General features: G+C 54.2%; 1 protein-coding gene across 1 annotated transcript in view; it reads left to right on the top strand.

Moving 5' to 3' along the window:
• Positions 1–19,575: 19,575 nt before the first annotated feature.
• The window catches only part of LOC138102356 (high mobility group nucleosome-binding domain-containing protein 5-like), a 7,600-nt gene continuing 7,200 nt past the window's right edge, over positions 19,576–19,975 (top strand). Inside the window, exon 1 of the mRNA XM_069000044.1 lies at positions 19,576–19,818. Within this exon, the coding sequence (XP_068856145.1) occupies positions 19,576–19,818 (243 nt within the window). The remainder of the gene's footprint in view (positions 19,819–19,975) is intronic.

Genomic DNA, 19,975 nt, shown 5'->3' with positions numbered 1-19,975 from the left:
TGGGACAGCCAGCTGCAGAGCTCAAGGGAAGAAGCCCAAAGTGTCACAATGGCTCCTTGCCTTCACATGCAACACCTCGGTCACAATGGTCTCCTTGATTCCATGAGGCCCCACTGTGTCACAATGGCTCCTTGGTTCCATCAGGTTCCGCAGTGTCACCATGGTCTCCTTTGATCCGCACTGTCATCATGGACAATTGGTTCCATGAGGCCCTGCAGTGTCACAATGGTCCCTTGGTTCCATAGGTTTGATGTTGTAACAATGGACTCCTTGCTTCTATGAGCTAGCCTGCTTTTTGCAGAGGTGTCTTTGGTTCCAACAAGGCCCCGCTGTGTCTCAGTGCACCCTGGCTTCCATGTGGATCTGGAGTATCACAAAGGCTCCTTGGTTCCACCAGGTCCTGCTGTGTCACAATGGGTCCTGTGGTCCCTGAGGCGCCCCAAAGTCATCATGGAGGCTTGCTTCCATGAGGTTCCATTATGTGCCAGTGGTCATCTTGGTTCCAGGAGTTCCCTTAGTGTCACAATGCTCTCCATGCTTCCATGATTCCCCACAATGTCCCAATGCTCTCCATGCTTCCATTAGGCCCTGCTTTGCCACAATGGTCCCCTTGTTTCCATGAGGCCCCGCTGTGTCACAATGGACGCATGGTTCCGTGATGTTGCGTGGTGTCACCGTGCTCTTCTTGAATCCGCAGTGGAACCATGGACCATTGGTTCCGTGCGGCCTGGCCGTGTCACAATGGGCTCCTTGATTCCATGATTCCCCACGGTGTCACAATGGAGCCTTGTTTCTAGGAGGTTCTGTACTGTCACAATTGTCTCCTTGATGCCATCAGCCCCTGCAGTGTCACAATGGCTCCTTGGTTCCATGAGGAACACAATAGCTTGGCATAAGCATTGAGCAACAGCTGCTGAACACACCTGGCAACATCTGCTTGCATCAAAAGAGGGCTTCAAGCTGAGAATGGCACCAGCAGCTTCCATCTGCAACAAACACCCAGGGAAAGGACAGGCTGTGCCGGTTTGGACAAATGTGGAGGAAAATATCCTCTGATAGAAGGCAGGTTACACCCAGCCCTCCCCCACCAGCTTCGGGAAAAAAGAATTTTCCTGGGAAGAAAGTGAAAGAGATAAAAACTATTTTTTTAACAAACAGACAGGAAAAGGAGAACAATGCTAAATGTTAAAACCTCTCGCTGTGGAGAGAAAGCTGGGATAATTTGAGAGTCCTTCCGTGTTTCGGTGGGGTCTCCTGAAACATCCATAGACAGCGAGGCCCGTGCAAAGAAATAGGGAGCCATTCTTGAGAGAAGTTTCAGAGCTCTTTCTTCTCCAGCCACATGGGCGGGGCACTGCCAAAGAACTGAGCAATCACGGCACAAGCAGGGCCCTCCTGGCACAGGGCAACACAAAATAACCAGTGCTGAACAGGATTAGGGCACATGTCAGCAGGGAGCAGGGAGACCCCATGCCCAGGCCATGCCTCTACCCCAGGGTCCCCTCTCCCATGACCTCATGGCAGGGGGGAGGAACCCCAACACTTCCGTAGGCGCAGTCTCTCTCCTCCTCCTTGGAGCTGGCTCATGGGCCCACATTCAGGGCCCCCACCTCGGGAGAAAATTCTCCCAATGTGCTCTGATGTTGAAACAGTCAAGAAGAGAAGAAGGGAAAAAAAACCCCAAAGTCCCAGGAAAACAAAGTTCAACTCTCCATCTCCCTCCAGAGAAAAGGAGCTGAAAACTGGCTCAAAAGAAACAAGGTTGCTTCCTCTGCTCTTGCTGCAAGCAGGATGCAGAGGAGTGTGTGAGTGTCCTTGAACAAATGGTCTGAGAAGTTTGTCCGGTTTTTTTTCCTCTCCCCCCTCTCAGGCTCAGTTGAAAGGATCAGAAATGCACAAAGTTCACTTCTGGGCATAGAGCAGCAATAGGGGATACACATGATAAAGTCACCCCAAGACACAGGGACAGAGAATTCAGTGGAAAGACTCTGAGAATTCTGCTCCCAGAGATCATTCCTGCTCACACTGACCCTTGTAGAAAGGGGACCTCGTTCCAGGCAGCCTGTACTGAGCATGTGGCTCCTGAGTGGGGTTTGTTGTTTAGGAAACCTGCTCAGGCTTTTCCATTCTTTCCTTCCAAACAGGAAAACTTCTCCTGGGGCTGTGTGCAGGCAGAGCCCTGAGGAGAGCAGGTGGCACATGGTGCGCTGGGCTGGGACAGCCAGCTGCAGAGCTCAAGGGAAGAAGCCCAAAGTGTCACAATGGCTCCTTGCCTTCACATGCAACACCTGGGTCACAATGGTCTCCTTGATTCCATGAGGCCCCACTGTGTCACAATGGCTCCTTGGTTCCATCAGGTTCCGCAGTGTCACCATGGTCTCCTTTGATCCGCACTGTCATCATGGACAATTGGTTCCATGAGGCCCCGCAGTGTCACAATGGTCCCTTGGTTCCATAGGTTTGATGTTGTAACAATGGACTCCTTGCTTCTATGAGCTAGCCTGCTTTTTGCAGAGGTGTCTTTGGTTCCAACAAGGCCCCGCTGTGTCTCAGTGCACCCTGGCTTCCATGTGGATCTGGAGTATCACAAAGGCTCCTTGGTTCCACCAGGTCCTGCTGTGTCACAATGGGTCCTGTGGTCCCTGAGGCGCCCCAAAGTCATCATGGAGGCTTGCTTCCATGAGGTTCCATTATGTGCCAGTGCTCATCTTGGTTCCAGGAGTTCCCTTAGTGTCACAATGCTCTCCATGCTTCCATGATTCCCCACAATGTCCCAATGCTCTCCATGCTTCCATTAGGCCCTGCTTTGCCACAATGGTCCCCTTGTTTCCATGAGGCCCCGCTGTGTCACAATGGACGCATGGTTCCGTGATGTTGCGTGGTGTCACCGTGCTCTTCTTGAATCCGCAGTGGAACCATGGACCATTGGTTCCGTGCGGCCTGGCCGTGTCACAATGGGCTCCTTGATTCCATGATTCCCCACGGTGTCACAATGGAGCCTTGTTTCTAGGAGGTTCTGTACTGTCACAATTGTCTCCTTGATGCCATCAGCCCCTGCAGTGTCACAATGGCTCCTTGGTTCCATGAGGAACACAATAGCTTGGCATAAGCATTGAGCAACAGCTGCTGAACACACCTGGCAACATCTGCTTGCATCAAAAGAGGGCTTCAAGCTGAGAATGGCACCAGCAGCTTCCATCTGCAACAAACACCCAGGGAAAGGACAGGCTGTGCCGGTTTGGACAAATGTGGAGGAAAATATCCTCTGATAGAAGGCAGGTTACACCCAGCCCTCCCCCACCAGCTTCGGGAAAAAAGAATTTTCCTGGGAAGAAAGTGAAAGAGATAAAAACTATTTTTTTAACAAACAGACAGGAAAAGGAGAACAATGCTAAATGTTAAAACCTCTCGCTGTGGAGAGAAAGCTGGGATAATTTGAGAGTCCTTCCGTGTTTCGGTGGGGTCTCCTGAAACATCCATAGACAGCGAGGCCCGTGCAAAGAAATAGGGAGCCATTCTTGAGAGAAGTTTCAGAGCTCTTTCTTCTCCAGCCACATGGGCGGGGCACTGCCAAAGAACTGAGCAATCACGGCACAAGCAGGGCCCTCCTGGCACAGGGCAACACAAAATAACCAGTGCTGAACAGGATTAGGGCACATGTCAGCAGGGAGCAGGGAGACCCCCGTGCCCAGGCCATGCCTCTACCCCAGGGTCCCCTCTCCCATGACCTCATGGCAGGGGGGAGGAACCCCAACACTTCCGTAGGCGCAGTCTCTCTCCTCCTCCTTGGAGCTGGCTCATGGGCCCACATTCAGGGCCCCCACCTCGGGAGAAAATTCTCCCAATGTGGTCTGATGTTGAAACAGTCAAGAAGAGAAGAACGGATAAAAACCCCCAAAGTCCCAGGAAAACAAAGTTCAACTCTCCATCTCCCTCCAGAGAAAAGGAGCTGAAAACTGGCTCAAAAGAAACAAGGTTGCTTCCTCGGCTCTTGCTGCAAGCAGGATGCAGAGGAGTGTGTATGTGTGTCCTTGAACAAACGCTCTGAGAAGGTTGTCCGGTTTTTTTTCCCTCTTCCCCCTCTCAGGCTCAGTTGAAAGGCACAGAAATGCACAAAGTTCACTTCCGGGCATAGAGCAGCGATAGAGGATACACATGATAAAGTCACCCCAAGACACAGGGACAGAGAATTCAGTGGAAAGACTCCGAGAATTCTGCTCCCAGAGATCATTCCTGCTCACCCTGACCCTTGTAGAAAGGGGACCTCGTTCCAGGCAGCCAGTACTGAGCATGTGGCTCCTGAGTGGGGTTTGTTGTTTAGGAAACCTGCTCAGGCTTTTCCATTCTTTCCTTGCAAACAGGAAAACTTCTCCTGGGGCTGTGTGCAGGCAGAGCCCTGAGGAGAGCAGGTGGCACATGGTGCGCTGGGCTGGGACAGCCAGCTGCAGAGCTCAAGGGAAGAAGCCCAAAGTGTCACAATGGCTCCTTGCCTTCACATGCAACACCTGGGTCACAATGGTCTCCTTGATTCCATGAGGCCCCACTGTGTCACAATGGCTCCTTGGTTCCATCAGGTTCCGCAGTGTCACCATGGTCTCCTTTGATCCGCACTGTCATCATGGACAATTGGTTCCATGAGGCCCCGCAGTGTCACAATGGTCCCTTGGTTCCATAGGTTTGATGTTGTAACAATGGACTCCTTGCTTCTATGAGCTAGCCTGCTTTTTGCAGAGGTGTCTTTGGTTCCAACAAGGCCCCGCTGTGTCTCAGTGCACCCTGGCTTCCATGTGGATCTGGAGTATCACAAAGGCTCCTTGGTTCCACCAGGTCCTGCTGTGTCACAATGGGTCCTGTGGTCCCTGAGGCGCCCCAAAGTCATCATGGAGGCTTGCTTCCATGAGGTTCCATTATGTGCCAGTGCTCATCTTGGTTCCAGGAGTTCCCTTAGTGTCACAATGCTCTCCATGCTTCCATGATTCCCCACAATGTCCCAATGCTCTCCATGCTTCCATTAGGCCCTGCTTTGCCACAATGGTCCCCTTGTTTCCATGAGGCCCCGCTGTGTCACAATGGACGCATGGTTCCGTGATGTTGCGTGGTGTCACCGTGCTCTTCTTGAATCCGCAGTGGAACCATGGACCATTGGTTCCGTGCGGCCTGGCCGTGTCACAATGGGCTCCTTGATTCCATGATTCCCCGCGGTGTCACAATGGAGCCTTGTTTCTAGGAGGTTCTGTACTGTCACAATTGGCTCCTTGATGCCATCAGCCCCTGCAGTGTCACAATGGCTCCTTGGTTCCATGAGGAACACAATAGCTTGGCATAAGCATTGAGCAACAGCTGCTGAACACACCTGGCAACATCTGCTTGCATCAAAAGAGGGCTTCAAGCTGAGAATGGCACCAGCAGCTTCCATCTGCAACAGACACCCAGGGAAAGGACAGGCTGTGCCGGTTTGGACAAATGTGGAGGAAAATATCCTCTGATAGAAGGCAGGTTACACCCAGCCCTCCCCCACCAGGTTCGGGAAAAAAGAATTTTCCTGGGAAGAAAGTGAAAGAGATATAATCTATTTTTTTAACAAACAGACAGGAAAAGGAGAACAATGCTAAATATTAAAACCTCTCGCTGTGGAGAGAAACCTGGGATAATTTGAGAGTCCTTCCGTGTTTCGATGGGGTCTCCTGAAACATCCATAGACAGCGAGGCCCGTGCAAAGAAACAGGGAGCGATTCTTGAGAGAAGTTTCAGAGCTCTTTCTTCTCCAGCCACATGGGCGGGGCACTGCCAAAGAACTGAGCAATCACGGCACAAGCAGGGCCCTCCTGGCACAGGGCAACACAAAATAACCAGTGCTGAACAGGATTAGGGCACATGTGAGCAGGGAGCAGGGAGACCCCGTGCCCAGGCCATGCCTCTACCCCAGGGTCCCCTCTCCCATGACCTCATGGCAGGGGGGAGGAACCCCAACACTTCCGTAGGCGCAGTCTCTCTCCTCCTCCTTGGAGCTGGCTCATGGGCCCACATTCAGGGCCCCCACCTCGGGAGAAAATTCTCCCAATGTGCTCTGATGTTGAAACAGTCAAGAAGAGAAGAACGGATAAAAACCCCCAAAGTCCCAGGAAAACAAAGTTCAACTCTCCATCTCCCTCCAGAGAAAAGGAGCTGAAAACTGGCTCAAAAGAAACAAGGTTGCTTCCTCTGCTCTTGCTGCAAGCAGGATGCAGAGGAGTGTGTATGTGTGTCCTTGAACAAATGGTCTGAGAAGGTTGTCCGGTTTTTTTTCCCTCTTCCCCCTCTCAGGCTCAGTTGAAAGGCACAGAAATGCACAAAGTTCACTTCTGGGCATAGAGCAGCGATAGGGGATACACATGATAAAGTCACCCCAAGACACAGGGACAGAGAATTCAGTGGAAAGACTCCGAGAATTCTGCTCCCAGAGATCATTCCTGCTCACACTGACCCTTGTAGAAAGGGGACCTCGTTCCAGGCAGCCTGTACTGAGCATGTGGCTCCTGAGTGGGGTTTGTTGTTTAGGAAACCTGCTCAGGCTTTTCCATTCTTTCCTTCCAAACAGGAAAACTTCTCCTGGGGCTGTGTGCAGGCAGAGCCCTGAGGAGAGCAGGTGGCACATGGTGCGCTGGGCTGGGACAGCCAGCTGCAGAGCTCAAGGGAAGAAGCCCAAAGTGTCACAATGGCTCCTTGCCTTCACATGCAACACCTGGGTCACAATGGTCTCCTTGATTCCATGAGGCCCCACTGTGTCACAATGGCTCCTTGGTTCCATCAGGTTCCGCAGTGTCACCATGGTCTCCTTTGATCCGCACTGTCATCATGGACAATTGGTTCCATGAGGCCCCGCAGTGTCACAATGGTCCCTTGCTTCCATAGGTTTGATGTTGTAACAATGGACTCCTTGCTTCTATGAGCTAGCCTGCTTTTTGCAGAGGTGTCTTTGGTTCCAACAAGGCCCCGCTGTGTCTCAGTGCACCCTGGCTTCCATGTGGATCTGGAGTATCACAAAGGCTCCTTGGTTCCACCAGGTCCTGCTGTGTCACAATGGGTCCTGTGGTCCCTGAGGCGCCCCAAAGTCATCATGGAGGCTTGCTTCCATGAGGTTCCATTATGTGCCAGTGGTCATCTTGGTTCCAGGAGTTCCCTTAGTGTCACAATGCTCTCCATGCTTCCATGATTCCCCACAATGTCCCAATGCTCTCCATGCTTCCATTAGGCCCTGCTTTGCCACAATGGTCCCCTTGTTTCCATGAGGCCCCGCTGTGTCACAATGGACGCATGGTTCCGTGATGTTGCGTGGTGTCACCGTGCTCTTCTTGAATCCGCAGTGGAACCATGGACCATTGGTTCCGTGCGGCCTGGCCGTGTCACAATGGGCTCCTTGATTCCATGATTCCCCACGGTGTCACAATGGAGCCTTGTTTCTAGGAGGTTCTGTACTGTCACAATTGTCTCCTTGATGCCATCAGCCCCTGCAGTGTCACAATGGCTCCTTGGTTCCATGAGGAACACAATAGCTTGGCATAAGCATTGAGCAACAGCTGCTGAACACACCTGGCAACATCTGCTTGCATCAAAAGAGGGCTTCAAGCTGACAATGGCACCAGCAGCTTCCATCTGCAACAAACACCCAGGGAAAGGACAGGCTGTGCCGGTTTGGACAAATGTGGAGGAAAATATCCTCTGATAGAAGGCAGGTTACACCCAGCCCTCCCCCACCAGCTTCGGGAAAAAAGAATTTTCCTGGGAAGAAAGTGAAAGAGATAAAAACTATTTTTTTAACAAACAGACAGGAAAAGGAGAACAATGCTAAATGTTAAAACCTCTCGCTGTGGAGAGAAAGCTGGGATAATTTGAGAGTCCTTCCGTGTTTCGGTGGGGTCTCCTGAAACATCCATAGACAGCGAGGCCCGTGCAAAGAAATAGGGAGCCATTCTTGAGAGAAGTTTCAGAGCTCTTTCTTCTCCAGCCACATGGGCGGGGCACTGCCAAAGAACTGAGCAATCACGGCACAAGCAGGGCCCTCCTGGCACAGGGCAACACAAAATAACCAGTGCTGAACAGGATTAGGGCACATGTCAGCAGGGAGCAGGGAGACCCCCGTGCCCAGGCCATGCCTCTACCCCAGGGTCCCCTCTCCCATGACCTCATGGCAGGGGGGAGGAACCCCAACACTTCCGTAGGCGCAGTCTCTCTCCTCCTCCTTGCAGCTGGCTCATGGGCCCACATTCAGGGCCCCCACCTCGGGAGAAAATTCTCCCAATGTGGTCTGATGTTGAAACAGTCAAGAAGAGAAGAACGGATAAAAACCCCCAAAGTCCCAGGAAAACAAAGTTCAACTCTCCATCTCCCTCCAGAGAAAAGGAGCTGAAAACTGGCTCAAAAGAAACAAGGTTGCTTCCTCTGCTCTTGCTGCAAGCAGGATGCAGAGGAGTGTGTATGTGTGTCCTTGAACAAACGCTCTGAGAAGGTTGTCCGGTTTTTTTTCCCTCTTCCCCCTCTCAGGCTCAGTTGAAAGGCACAGAAATGCACAAAGTTCACTTCTGGGCATAGAGCAGCGATAGGGGATACACATGATAAAGTCACCCCAAGACACAGGGACAGAGAATTCAGTGGAAAGACTCCGAGAATTCTGCTCCCAGAGATCATTCCTGCTCACCCTGACCCTTGTAGAAAGGGGACCTCGTTCCAGGCAGCCAGTACTGAGCATGTGGCTCCTGAGTGGGGTTTGTTGTTTAGGAAACCTGCTCAGGCTTTTCCATTCTTTCCTTGCAAACAGGAAAACTTCTCCTGGGGCTGTGTGCAGGCAGAGCCCTGAGGAGAGCAGGTGGCACATGGTGCGCTGGGCTGGGACAGCCAGCTGCAGAGCTCAAGGGAAGAAGCCCAAAGTGTCACAATGGCTCCTTGCCTTCACATGCAACACCTGGGTCACAATGGTCTCCTTGATTCCATGAGGCCCCACTGTGTCACAATGGCTCCTTGGTTCCATCAGGTTCCGCAGTGTCACCATGGTCTCCTTTGATCCGCACTGTCATCATGGACAATTGGTTCCATGAGGCCCCGCAGTGTCACAATGGTCCCTTGGTTCCATAGGTTTGATGTTGTAACAATGGACTCCTTGCTTCTATGAGCTAGCCTGCTTTTTGCAGAGGTGTCTTTGGTTCCAACAAGGCCCCGCTGTGTCTCAGTGCACCCTGGCTTCCATGTGGATCTGGAGTATCACAAAGGCTCCTTGGTTCCACCAGGTCCTGCTGTGTCACAATGGGTCCTGTGGTCCCTGAGGCGCCCCAAAGTCATCATGGAGGCTTGCTTCCATGAGGTTCCATTATGTGCCAGTGCTCATCTTGGTTCCAGGAGTTCCCTTAGTGTCACAATGCTCTCCATGCTTCCATGATTCCCCACAATGTCCCAATGCTCTCCATGCTTCCATTAGGCCCTGCTTTGCCACAATGGTCCCCTTGTTTCCATGAGGCCCCGCTGTGTCACAATGGACGCATGGTTCCGTGATGTTGCGTGGTGTCACCGTGCTCTTCTTGAATCCGCAGTGGAACCATGGACCATTGGTTCCGTGCGGCCTGGCCGTGTCACAATGGGCTCCTTGATTCCATGATTCCCCGCGGTGTCACAATGGAGCCTTGTTTCTAGGAGGTTCTGTACTGTCACAATTGGCTCCTTGATGCCATCAGCCCCTGCAGTGTCACAATGGCTCCTTGGTTCCATGAGGAACACAATAGCTTGGCATAAGCATTGAGCAACAGCTGCTGAACACACCTGGCAACATCTGCTTGCATCAAAAGAGGGCTTCAAGCTGACAATGGCACCAGCAGCTTCCATCTGCAACAGACACCCAGGGAAAGGACAGGCTGTGCCGGTTTGGACAAATGTGGAGGAAAATATCCTCTGATAGAAGGCAGGTTACACCCAGCCCTCCCCCACCAGCTTCGGGAAAAAAGAATTTTCCTGGGAAGAAAGTGAAAGAGATATAATCTATTTTTTTAACAAACAGACAGGAAAAGGAGAACAATGCTAAATATTAAAACCTCTCCCTGTGGAGAGAAACCTGGGATAATTTGAGAGTCCTTCCGTGTTTCGGTGGGGTCTCCTGAAACATCCATAGACAGCGAGGCCCGTGCAAAGAAACAGGGAGCGATTCTTGAGAGAAGTTTCAGAGCTCTTTCTTCTCCAGCCACATGGGCGGGGCACTGCCAAAGAACTGAGCAATCACGGCACAAGCAGGGCCCTCCTGGCACAGGGCAACACAAAATAACCAGTGCTGAACAGGATTAGGGCACATGTCAGCAGGGAGCAGGGAGACCCCCGTGCCCAGGCCATGCCTCTACCCCAGGGTCCCCTCTCCCATGACCTCATGGCAGGGGGGAGGAACCCCAACACTTCCGTAGGTGTAGTCTCTCTCCTCCTCCTTGGAGCTGGCTCATGGGCCCACATTCAGGGCCCCCACCTCGGTAGAAAATTCTCCCAATGTGGTCTGATGTTGAAACAGTCAAGAAGAGAAGAAGGGAAAAAAAACCCCAAAGTCCCAGGAAAACAAAGTTCAACTCTCCATCTCCCTCCAGAGAAAAGGAGCTGAAAACTGGCTCAAAAGAAACAAGGTTGCTTCCTCTGCTCTTGCTGCAAGCAGGATGCAGAGGAGTGTGTGAGTGTCCTTGAACAAATGGTCTGAGAAGTTTGTCCGGTTTTTTTTCCTCTCCCCCCTCTCAGGCTCAGTTGAAAGGCACAGAAATGCACAAAGTTCACTTCTGGGCATAGAGCAGCAATAGGGGATACACATGATAAAGTCACCCCAAGACACAGGGACAGAGAATTCAGTGGAAAGACTCTGAGAATTCTGCTCCCAGAGATCATTCCTGCTCACACTGACCCTTGTAGAAAGGGGACCTCGTTCCAGGCAGCCAGTACTGAGCATGTGGCTCCTGAGTGGGGTTTGTTGTTTAGGAAACCTGCTCCGGCTTTTCCATTCTTTCCTTGCAAACAGGAAAACTTCTCCTGGGGCTGTGTGCAGGCAGAGCCCTGAGGAGAGCAGGTGGCACATGGTGCGCTGGGCTGGGACAGCCAGCTGCAGAGCTCAAGGGAAGAAGCCCAAAGTGTCACAATGGCTCCTTGCCTTTACATGGAACACCTGGGTCACAATGGTCTCCTTGATTCCATGAGGCCCCACTGTGTCACAATGGCTCCTTGGTTCCATCGGGTTCCGCAGTGTCACCATGGTCTCCTTTGATCCGCATTATCATCATGGACAATTGGTTCCATGAGGCCCCGCAGTGTCACAATGGTCCCTTGGTTCCATAGATTTTACGTTGTAACAATGGACTCCTTGCTTCTATGAGCTAGCCTGCTTTTTGCAGAGGTGTCTTTGGTTCCAACAAGGCCCCGCTGTGTCTCAGTGCACCCTGGCTTCCATGTGGATCTGGAGTATCACAAAGGCTCCTTGGTTCCACCAGGTCCTGCTGTGTCACAATGGGTCCTGTGGTCCCTGAGGCCCTCCAAAGTCATCATGGAGGCTTGGTGCCATGAGGTTCCATTATGTGCCAGTGCTCATCTTGGTTCCAGGAGTTTCCTTAGTGTCACAATGCTCTCCATGCTTCCATGATTCCCCACATTGTCCCAATGCTCTCCATGCTTCCATTAGGCCCTGCTTTGCCACAATGGTCCCCTTGTTTCCATGAGGCCCCGCTGTGTCACAATGGACGCATGGTTCCGTGATGTTGCGTGGTGTCACCGTGCTCTTCTTGAATCCGCAGTGGAACCATGGACCATTGGTTCCGTGCGGCCTGGCCGTGTCACAATGGGCTCCTTGATTCCATGATTCCCCACGGTGTCACAATGGAGCCTTGTTTCTAGGAGGTTCTGTACTGTCACAATTGCCTCCTTGATGCCATCAGCCCCTGCAGTGTCACAATGGCTCCTTGGTTCCATGAGGAACACAATAGCTTGGCATAAGCATTGAGCAACAGCTGCTGAACACACCTGGCAACATCTGCTTGCATCAAAAGAGGGCTTCAAGCTGACAATGGCACCAGCAGCTTCCATCTGCAACAGACACCCAGGGAAAGGACAGGCACAGAGAATTCAGTGGAAAGACTCCGAGAATTCTGCTCCCCGATGTCGTTCTGGCCCATGACACGGCTGCCATGGCTATGAGGATGGCTCTGCTGCCGTTCCTGCCTTGGGGGAGGATGGTCTGCAGAGCGGGGCTGCCCTGGGCACTGTCAGAGGGACAGGGCAGGATGGCTCCTGCTGCCCGGGCCGGCTGCAGGCTCTGAAGCTGGGCAGCAGCCAGGGGTGCTCAGGGCTGTCCTGCAGAGCAGCTCCTGCAGCCCTGAGGGCTCTTTGCCAGGCCAGGGCATCTGCCACCTGCCAGGGGCAGCTCTCAGCCTGCCTTGGAGCTCCCCATGGGCTGTGGGGAGGAGTTGGAGGTGGAAGGAGCAACCCCCCTCAGGGCAGACTCCTCCTGCTGGGGAGGTGGTGCTACATGGCCAGGGCTGCTCTCAGCTTTCTCTTCAAGGGAAGGGAAAGGGGCTCTCAGGTTTGTCTGTGTCACTGAGACTCCTGCACTGCCGCCCTGGGGATCAGCAGCTCTGCCTCAGATCTCCCTCAGGAAGTGCCTCCTCACACTCCTCTGCCTGCAGACAGCACCAGCAGCACCTTGGCTTGCAGCATCTCCCTTTGTCTGAGCTGCCCTTCAGGCCCTGCTGCCAGGGAGATGCCCCTGGGCAGTGCCCTGTGCTGGGAGGGCTCTGCAGGGCAGAGCTGAGCCCCCAGGGCTGGGCTGGGCTCTGGCAGCACTGGCAGGGACAAGCCTTGGACCCAGAGAAACAGCTGCCAGGAGGCACAACTGCAGGCAGCAGAGAGCCAGAGCAACCACAGCTGCACAGGGAAAGGGAGAAGGGTTTAGAGCAATGGTTTTGAAATTGGGGCCTTCAAAAAGTCACTTTATTTTTCAAGCCCATTTTAAGTACAATCACCAGGAAATAGAGGGAGGTGAAATGAGCAAAGGGCACCTGTGTGGGGACCAGCAGGTCCGACTGCACTGGGGCACAGGGAGCCCTGTTTTCCCTCAGGGCCCCCAGTGTTCCGGCTGAGAGCAACGCTGAGGATGAGGCAGCAGCACAAACCTGAGCTCAGAAATCAAAAAGCTTAGCCAAGTTCCCTCACAGGAGGAGAAGTGGTTTTGCGGGAATTCGTAAGAAAATAGAATAGAATCGATTCAGGGGAATCTGTCCCAGCTTGTCAATGCCTTCTTCCAAGAGTTCACAATGCCCAGAGGGAAGAAATGTCCAACAGCAGCTCCATCAGGCACTTCCTCCTGCTGCCATTGGCAGACACGCGGCAGCTGCAGCTCCTGCACTTCTGCCTCTTCCTGGGCATCTCCCTGGCTGCCCTCCTGGGCAACGGCCTCATCATCAGCGCCGGAGCCTGCGGCCAGCACCTGCACAGCCCCATGTTCTTCTTCCTGCTCAGCCTGGCCCTCAGCGACCTGGGCTCCATCTGCACCACTGTCCCCAAGGCCATGCACAATTCCCTCTGGGGCACCAGGCACATCTCCTACTCAGCATGTGCTGCTCAGGTGTTTTTCTTTCTGTTCTTCATCTCAGCAGAGTATTCCCTCCTCCTCATCATGTGCTACGACTGCTACGTGTCCATCTGCAGAGCCCTGCACTACGGGGCCCTCCTGGGCAGCAGAGCTTGTGCCCACATGGCAGCAGCTGCCTGGGCCAGTGCCTTTCTCTACGCTCTCATGCACACGGCCAATACATTTTCCCTGCCCCTGTGCCAGGGCAATGCCCTGGGCCAGTTCTTCTGGGAAATCCCACACATCCTCAAGCTCTCCTGCTCCAAATCCTACCTCAGGGAACTTGGGCTCATCGCTGTCAGTGCCTGTTTGGTATTTGGCTGTTTTGTGTTCATTGTTTTCTCCTATGTGCAGATCTTCAGGGCCGTGCTGAGGATCCCCTCTGAGCAGGGCCGGCACAAAGCCTTTTCCACGTGCCTCCCTCACCTGGCCGTGCTCTCTCTGTTCCTCAGCACTGCCATGTTTGCCCACCTGAAGCCCCCCTCCATCTCCTCCCCATCCCTGGATGTGGCCCTGTCAGTTCTGTACTCGGTGGTGCCTCCAGCCCTGAACCCCCTCATCTACAGCCTGAGGAACCAGGAGCTCAGGGATGCCCTGAGGAAAATGATGGCTGGATTTTTTCAGCAGCAATGAAGTGCTGGTTTTGTTCTCCACAGCTGCAGTGTAACTCAGTGCAGGCCCAGCCTGTCTGCTCAAGTTTTTCAGAGTGGTTGTGTGTGTGCAGGGTTTCCTTTTTCATTTTGTGATAATGTTGTGCACAATGGAACTTTATTTATCCCATCACCATCCCATTACTGGGATCATTCATCCTATTTAGAATTCACTGCTTACACCTCGAATTTTACCCAGAGACAATGGAAATGAGGAATCACCTCCTCTGTGCACTTTAGCAAAATAAAGGATCCTGCAGCAACTTGTTGGTCAGAAATGCTTCCTTTGAAACCTCATCTGAATCTGGCAGGGCAGTGCCTGTGTGCAGAGGGGGAGAGAAGCTGAGTCCCAGCACAGCAGCAGGGCCAGGCAGCAGCAGCACTCGGTGCTTTCAGAGCTGCTCTGTTTATCCTTCCACGCTGTCCTTCTGTCCTTGGGGGAGTCCTCAGCTCTGGCTGCTGCGCTGCTGTCCTGCTCTGTGGCTGTCCTGTGAGCACAGGAGGGGTTGACAGATTTGTGTTATTTAAAAGTAGACAGCAGTGGCTGGAAGTGCTGGGCTGATCAGTGAAGTTTTTCAGAATTTTATGGCCCTGGCATGTGAGTCACAGGTGGATCACAGCAAGTCCTGGAGCTGCCAACCTGAACATGAATAACAGAATGGACAAAGCTGCAGCTTAAACGTGACTTAAAAATAAATCCCCAGAGTGGCCAGCCCAGAGATCGTGGTCTGTGAACTGGAACAACCACATTACAACAGGGACTGCAGACCCACCAAAACCCCACCCAAACCCAGCTCAGAGGGGCCATGGTGGCCCCGTGGCAACCACTGGGCACCAAAGCAGTGAAGCCGTGGAGAGCGAGAGGCTCAGTGGCTGACATTTCTGTGGGACGGGGCTGTCGTGTGAGGGGTGGGGGCTTTAGATCCCAGGGGAATCATTGCCCAGGGAGTTTTTGTTCAGGTCTTTAGTGCATTGATGCTGCCTGGACTCCAGGCACCCACCAAAGCTGCTCTCTCACTCCTGTCCACAGCTGGACAGGAGAGAGAAAATATAACAAAGAGTTCATGGGTTGAGATAAGGACCAGGAGAGATCCCTCATCCAACAACGTCCCAGGCAAAACAGGCTCAACTTACAGGTATCAAGTGAATTTATTAATAACAAAATCAGAGCAGGATAATGAGAAGTGAAAGAAGAGCTTTCAAAACACCTTCCCCTCCCCTCCATCCTTCCCACCGATGGCACAGGAGACAGGGAATGGGGATTGTGGTCAGTTCATCTCCTGTGGCTTCTCCCGCTGCTCAGGGAGAGGAGTTGTTCCCCTGTGAGACCGTGGGGTCCCTTCCCACGGGAGACAGTTCTCCGTGAGCGTCTCTGACGTGGGTCCAATCTGACGAGCAGCAGTCCTCCCAAAACTGCTGCGGCGTGGGTCACTCTTCCATGGGGTCAGTTCTTCAAGGCCAGGCTGCTCCAGCCTGGGAGCAGAGCCCCTCTGCACCGGCTCTGCCCCTGGATCACAGCCTCCTGCAGGCATCCACCTGCTCCGGCGTGGGCACCTCCCCAGGGGCTGCGGGTGGATCTCTGCATCCCCCGTGGATCCCCAGGGGCTGCGGGTGGATCTCTGCATCCCCCAGGGATCCCCAGGGGCTGCGGGTGGATCTCTGCATCCCCCGTGGATCCCCAGGGGCTGCGGGTGGATCTCTGCATCCCTCAGGGATCCCCAGGGGCTGTGGGTGGATCTCTGCATCCCTCAGGGATCCCCAGGGGCTGTGGGTGGATCTCTGCATCCCTCAGGGATCCCCAGGGGCTGCGGGTGGATCTCTGCATCCCCGTGGATCCCCAGGGGCTGCTGGTGGATCTCTGCATCCCCAGGGATCCCCAGGGGCTGCGGGTGGATCTCTGCATCCCCAGGGATCCCCAGGGGCTGCGGGTGGATCTCTGCATCCCCCATGGATCCCCAGGGGCTGCAGGGGCACAGCTGCTCCACCATGGTCTCACCACAGCCTGCAGAGGAATCTCGGCTCTGGCTCCTGGAGCACCTCCTCCCCCTCCTTCTCCACTGCCCTTGGTGTCTCCCTGTTGTTTCCCTCACATGTTCTCCCCTCCTCCTCTTCTCTGACTACAAAAACACCGTGTCCCACTTTGTTTTTATTTCCTTCTGAAATCTGCTATCACAGAGGCGTTACCAGCCTCCCTCAGTGGCCCAGCCTTGGCCAGTGCCATGTCCATCTTCAGAGCCATCGGGGATCGGCTCTGCCGGACATGGTGGAAGCTTCCAGCAGCTTCTCACAGAAGCCACCTCTGTGGCCCCCCCGCTACCAAAAACCAGGCGTGCCAAACCAACACACACAGGAAGGAAAGCACGGAGCCCCAGCGCTCCAGGGCAGGTGAGAAGCAGCTCTCGCCATGCCAAGGTCAGCCGGAGCTGCCAGGTGGCCCCAGGAGCCCAAGGCAGCCAGAGCTGTTCCATGGTCCCTTGGTTCCGTGGGCCCTGCAGGGTCACAAAGGCCCCTCGGTTATTTGGGGCCCAGCAGTGCCACAGTGGCCCCTTGGCTCCATGGAACGCCACAGGGTCACAATGGTTCCCTTGGTGCCACCAGCCCTGCAGGGTCACAACGGCCCCTGGGTTCCACGAGGCCACGCGGGGTCACAGTGGTCTCCAGAGGAAGGGCAGCACCGAGCCCCAGGGTTTCAGGGGCAGATGAGACACAGCCACCAGAGGCCAAGGCCAGCCACATCTGTCTGTCCTGGCAGGTTTGTCTGGGAGCAGCCCTTGGATATTGGGAATTTGGGAGGTGGAACCCCAATTTTGGCCATGGGCACCTTGTCGAGTAACGCAGTTCTGTGCTCGCTGCACGAGCTCTGGCGTGCCCTCGCTCAGAGAGAGTCCAGCTGTGTTACTTCTGTGCGTCGCAGAAGCAACTTTGGCATCAGGAAAAGTGCTGCTGGCTGAGCTCGCTGGCTTCTGTGCAGAGGAGACACGGCAGGAGCTGATGCTATCGGCTCACGTTAGTTGGGAGATAAAGGAAGAGAGAGAGGGTTCTGGTCTGGCTTCCAACAGGTTTATTGTCAGAAGTTTAGCAACCAGAACATGGCAATGATCTTAATCCGGGATCCCGTCGAGAGGCTTTTCCCTCAGTTTTAGAGGGGGGTTGGAAACCGTGGGGAAAGGGGAAAACAACCAAAGAGTTACAAGCCAGGGGGAGGATACAATTCAACAAGAACTACTGGGAGATACAACAAAGAACCAGTGAACAACCGAGTAAGAGGGAATTCTCCCAAACAGGGAAAGGCAGTTTGGAGCCAGGTGCAGCCCCGGGGGGATGTGACTTAAGCTCCTGAGCCGCCCATTGACCACACCCTGCGAGTCTGTGTCCCGGGGAAATTCGATCCACGGGAGGGTCAGGGTTGATCGGCATCTCGCTGCCCCAGCCCAGCAGTGGGCTGGGTCATAGCAACAGCTGAGAAGGATGGGTGTTTTCCACATGAAAGAAAAGCACAAAGTCCGGGTGTTTTGGGAGAAGATGAGAGGTGGCCACCATGGGTGAGGGCAGCCAGACCTGTCTCTCATGGCAGCTTTTGTCTGGGAGCAATCCTTGGATAGACAGAATTTGGGAGGTAGAATTTCAGTTTTGGCCATGGGAGCCTGGATGAGAAGGACGGTTCTTTTCCTTAGGAAGGAAAGCACGGAGCCCCAGGAGCCCCAGGGCTCCTGAGCCAGCCCCTGCTGCCCCGGGAGGGAATTTGGGGAGGGGGCAGAGGGAGTGCGCAGCCCCCGCCGGGGGATGACCCCGGCCCAGCGCCCTTCGTTCAGCACCGAGCTGGGCGTGGGGCCGCAGGAGGAAGAGGCCGATGGGAAGCAGATCCTGCAGGGGAGACAGGGCTTGGGCTCAGGGCAAGGTTCTGCCCTGCACACCTGGCTCAGGTGTGACCCTGCCCCAGGAAGGGAGCGGGACATTCCCATCCCCACGGATCAGGGCTGGGAGCAGCACTGGGACCAGGGACATGGAAATACTGGGAGCCACTGGGACCATACTGTGGGCTACTGGGAGCTACTGGGAGCAACTGGGAATGACGAGTGTGTGCTGGAGGCAACTGGGATATACTGGGAACGAATGGGATCATGCTAGGGGCAACTGGAACCATGCTGGGGCAACTGGGGATACTGGGAATGAGCATGCTGGGGGAAACTGGGAGCAACTGGGAGTGACTGTGTCTGTGCTGGGGGCCACTGAGGTCATATTGCAATGACTGGGACTGTACTAGGGGCAACTGGGAGCAAGTGGAACCATGCTGGAGGTAACTAGGATCACACTGAGGGTGATTTGGATCATACTGGGAGTGACAAGGAGCATGCTGGGGGCAATTTGGACCACGTTGGGGGCAACTGGGATATACCGGGAGCAACTGGAACATCACTGAGGGTGACTGGGAGTGGCTGTGGGCAACTGGAATCATGCTGGAAGCAACTGGGAGGAAGTGGCAGTGACCAGGAGCATGCTGCGGGAAACTGGGATATGCTGAGAGAGACTGGGAGTCACTGGGATCACGCTGGGAGTGACTGGGAGCGTGGCAATGGCCTGGGCTGGCTGATGTGGGGCCTCAGGGTGCGCAGGGAGCACTGTGACACTGCGGGGCCCCTGGAACTGTTATAAACGACCCAGATCCGATATGGAAATGAGTTCTTAAAATTTACTGAGAACTCAATAAAAATGGCAAAGCAAAAGGGGCAGCGCTGGCAGTGTGGCTGGGGGCCAGAGGCTCGCCCACAAAATGCCCACCCTGCCTTTTATACCCCTCTGACAGCAAACAGCTCTCTGTTCTGAGGTCCACTGGAGACGCCTTCTGGAATCTCCCAGAGTCTTCCCATCTCTGGTTTAGGTGGTTCATATCCCAGCTGGGATCCCAAGACAGCCCCAGTCAGATACCTGAGCTGATTTTTCTCTTTTGAGGAGGAGGAGGACGAGGAAGAGGACAAAGGACGGAGAGGAGGAGGAGGAGGAGGAGGAGGAGAAGAACGACAAGGAGAAGGAGGGTGAAAAAGACGAGGATGAGAGTGAGGAGAAGGAGAAGTAGGAGAGGAAGGAAAGGGAGGAGGCGGAAGAGGGGGACGGGGGGAGGAGGGGGAGAAGGACAAGGACGACGAGGACAGAGAGGTGGAGGAGAAGGAGGAGGAGAAGGAGGAGGAAGAAGAGAAGGACGTGATGACAACAAGGTAAGGGAGGAGGAGGGGGAGGAGGAGGAGGAGGAGGATGAGGAGAAAGAGGAGGAGGAGGACAAGGACGAGGATGAGGACAATGAGGAGGATGAAGAGTACGAGGATGAGGAGGACAAGGGTGAGGATGGGTGGGGAGGAGGGAGAGGAAGAGGAGGAGGGAGAGGAGGAGGAGGAGGACGAGGATGACGAGGAGGACGAGGAGGAAGAAAACAAGGACAAGGAGGAAGGGGAGGACAACGAAGAGCAGGCCGACATGGAGAGCGAGGAGAAGGATGAGGACGACGACTACGAGGAGGAGGATAACGAGGACAAAAAGTATGAGACTGAGGAGGAGGAAGAGGATGAGGTTAAGAAAGAGGAGGAGGACGAGGAGGAGGAGGAGGAGAAAGAGGAGGAAGAGGAGGAGGAGGAAAAGGAGGAAGAGGAGGAGGAGGAGGAGGAGGAGGAGAAGGACGAAGAGGAGGAGGAAAAGGAGGAGGAAGAGGAGGAGCAGAAGGAGGCAG

This window comes from Aphelocoma coerulescens, unplaced genomic scaffold (genome assembly GCF_041296385.1).
Source record: "Aphelocoma coerulescens isolate FSJ_1873_10779 unplaced genomic scaffold, UR_Acoe_1.0 HiC_scaffold_71, whole genome shotgun sequence".
NCBI classification, from domain to species: Eukaryota; Metazoa; Chordata; class Aves; order Passeriformes; family Corvidae; genus Aphelocoma; species Aphelocoma coerulescens.
This window is presented reverse-complemented; position numbering and strand designations above follow the sequence as displayed.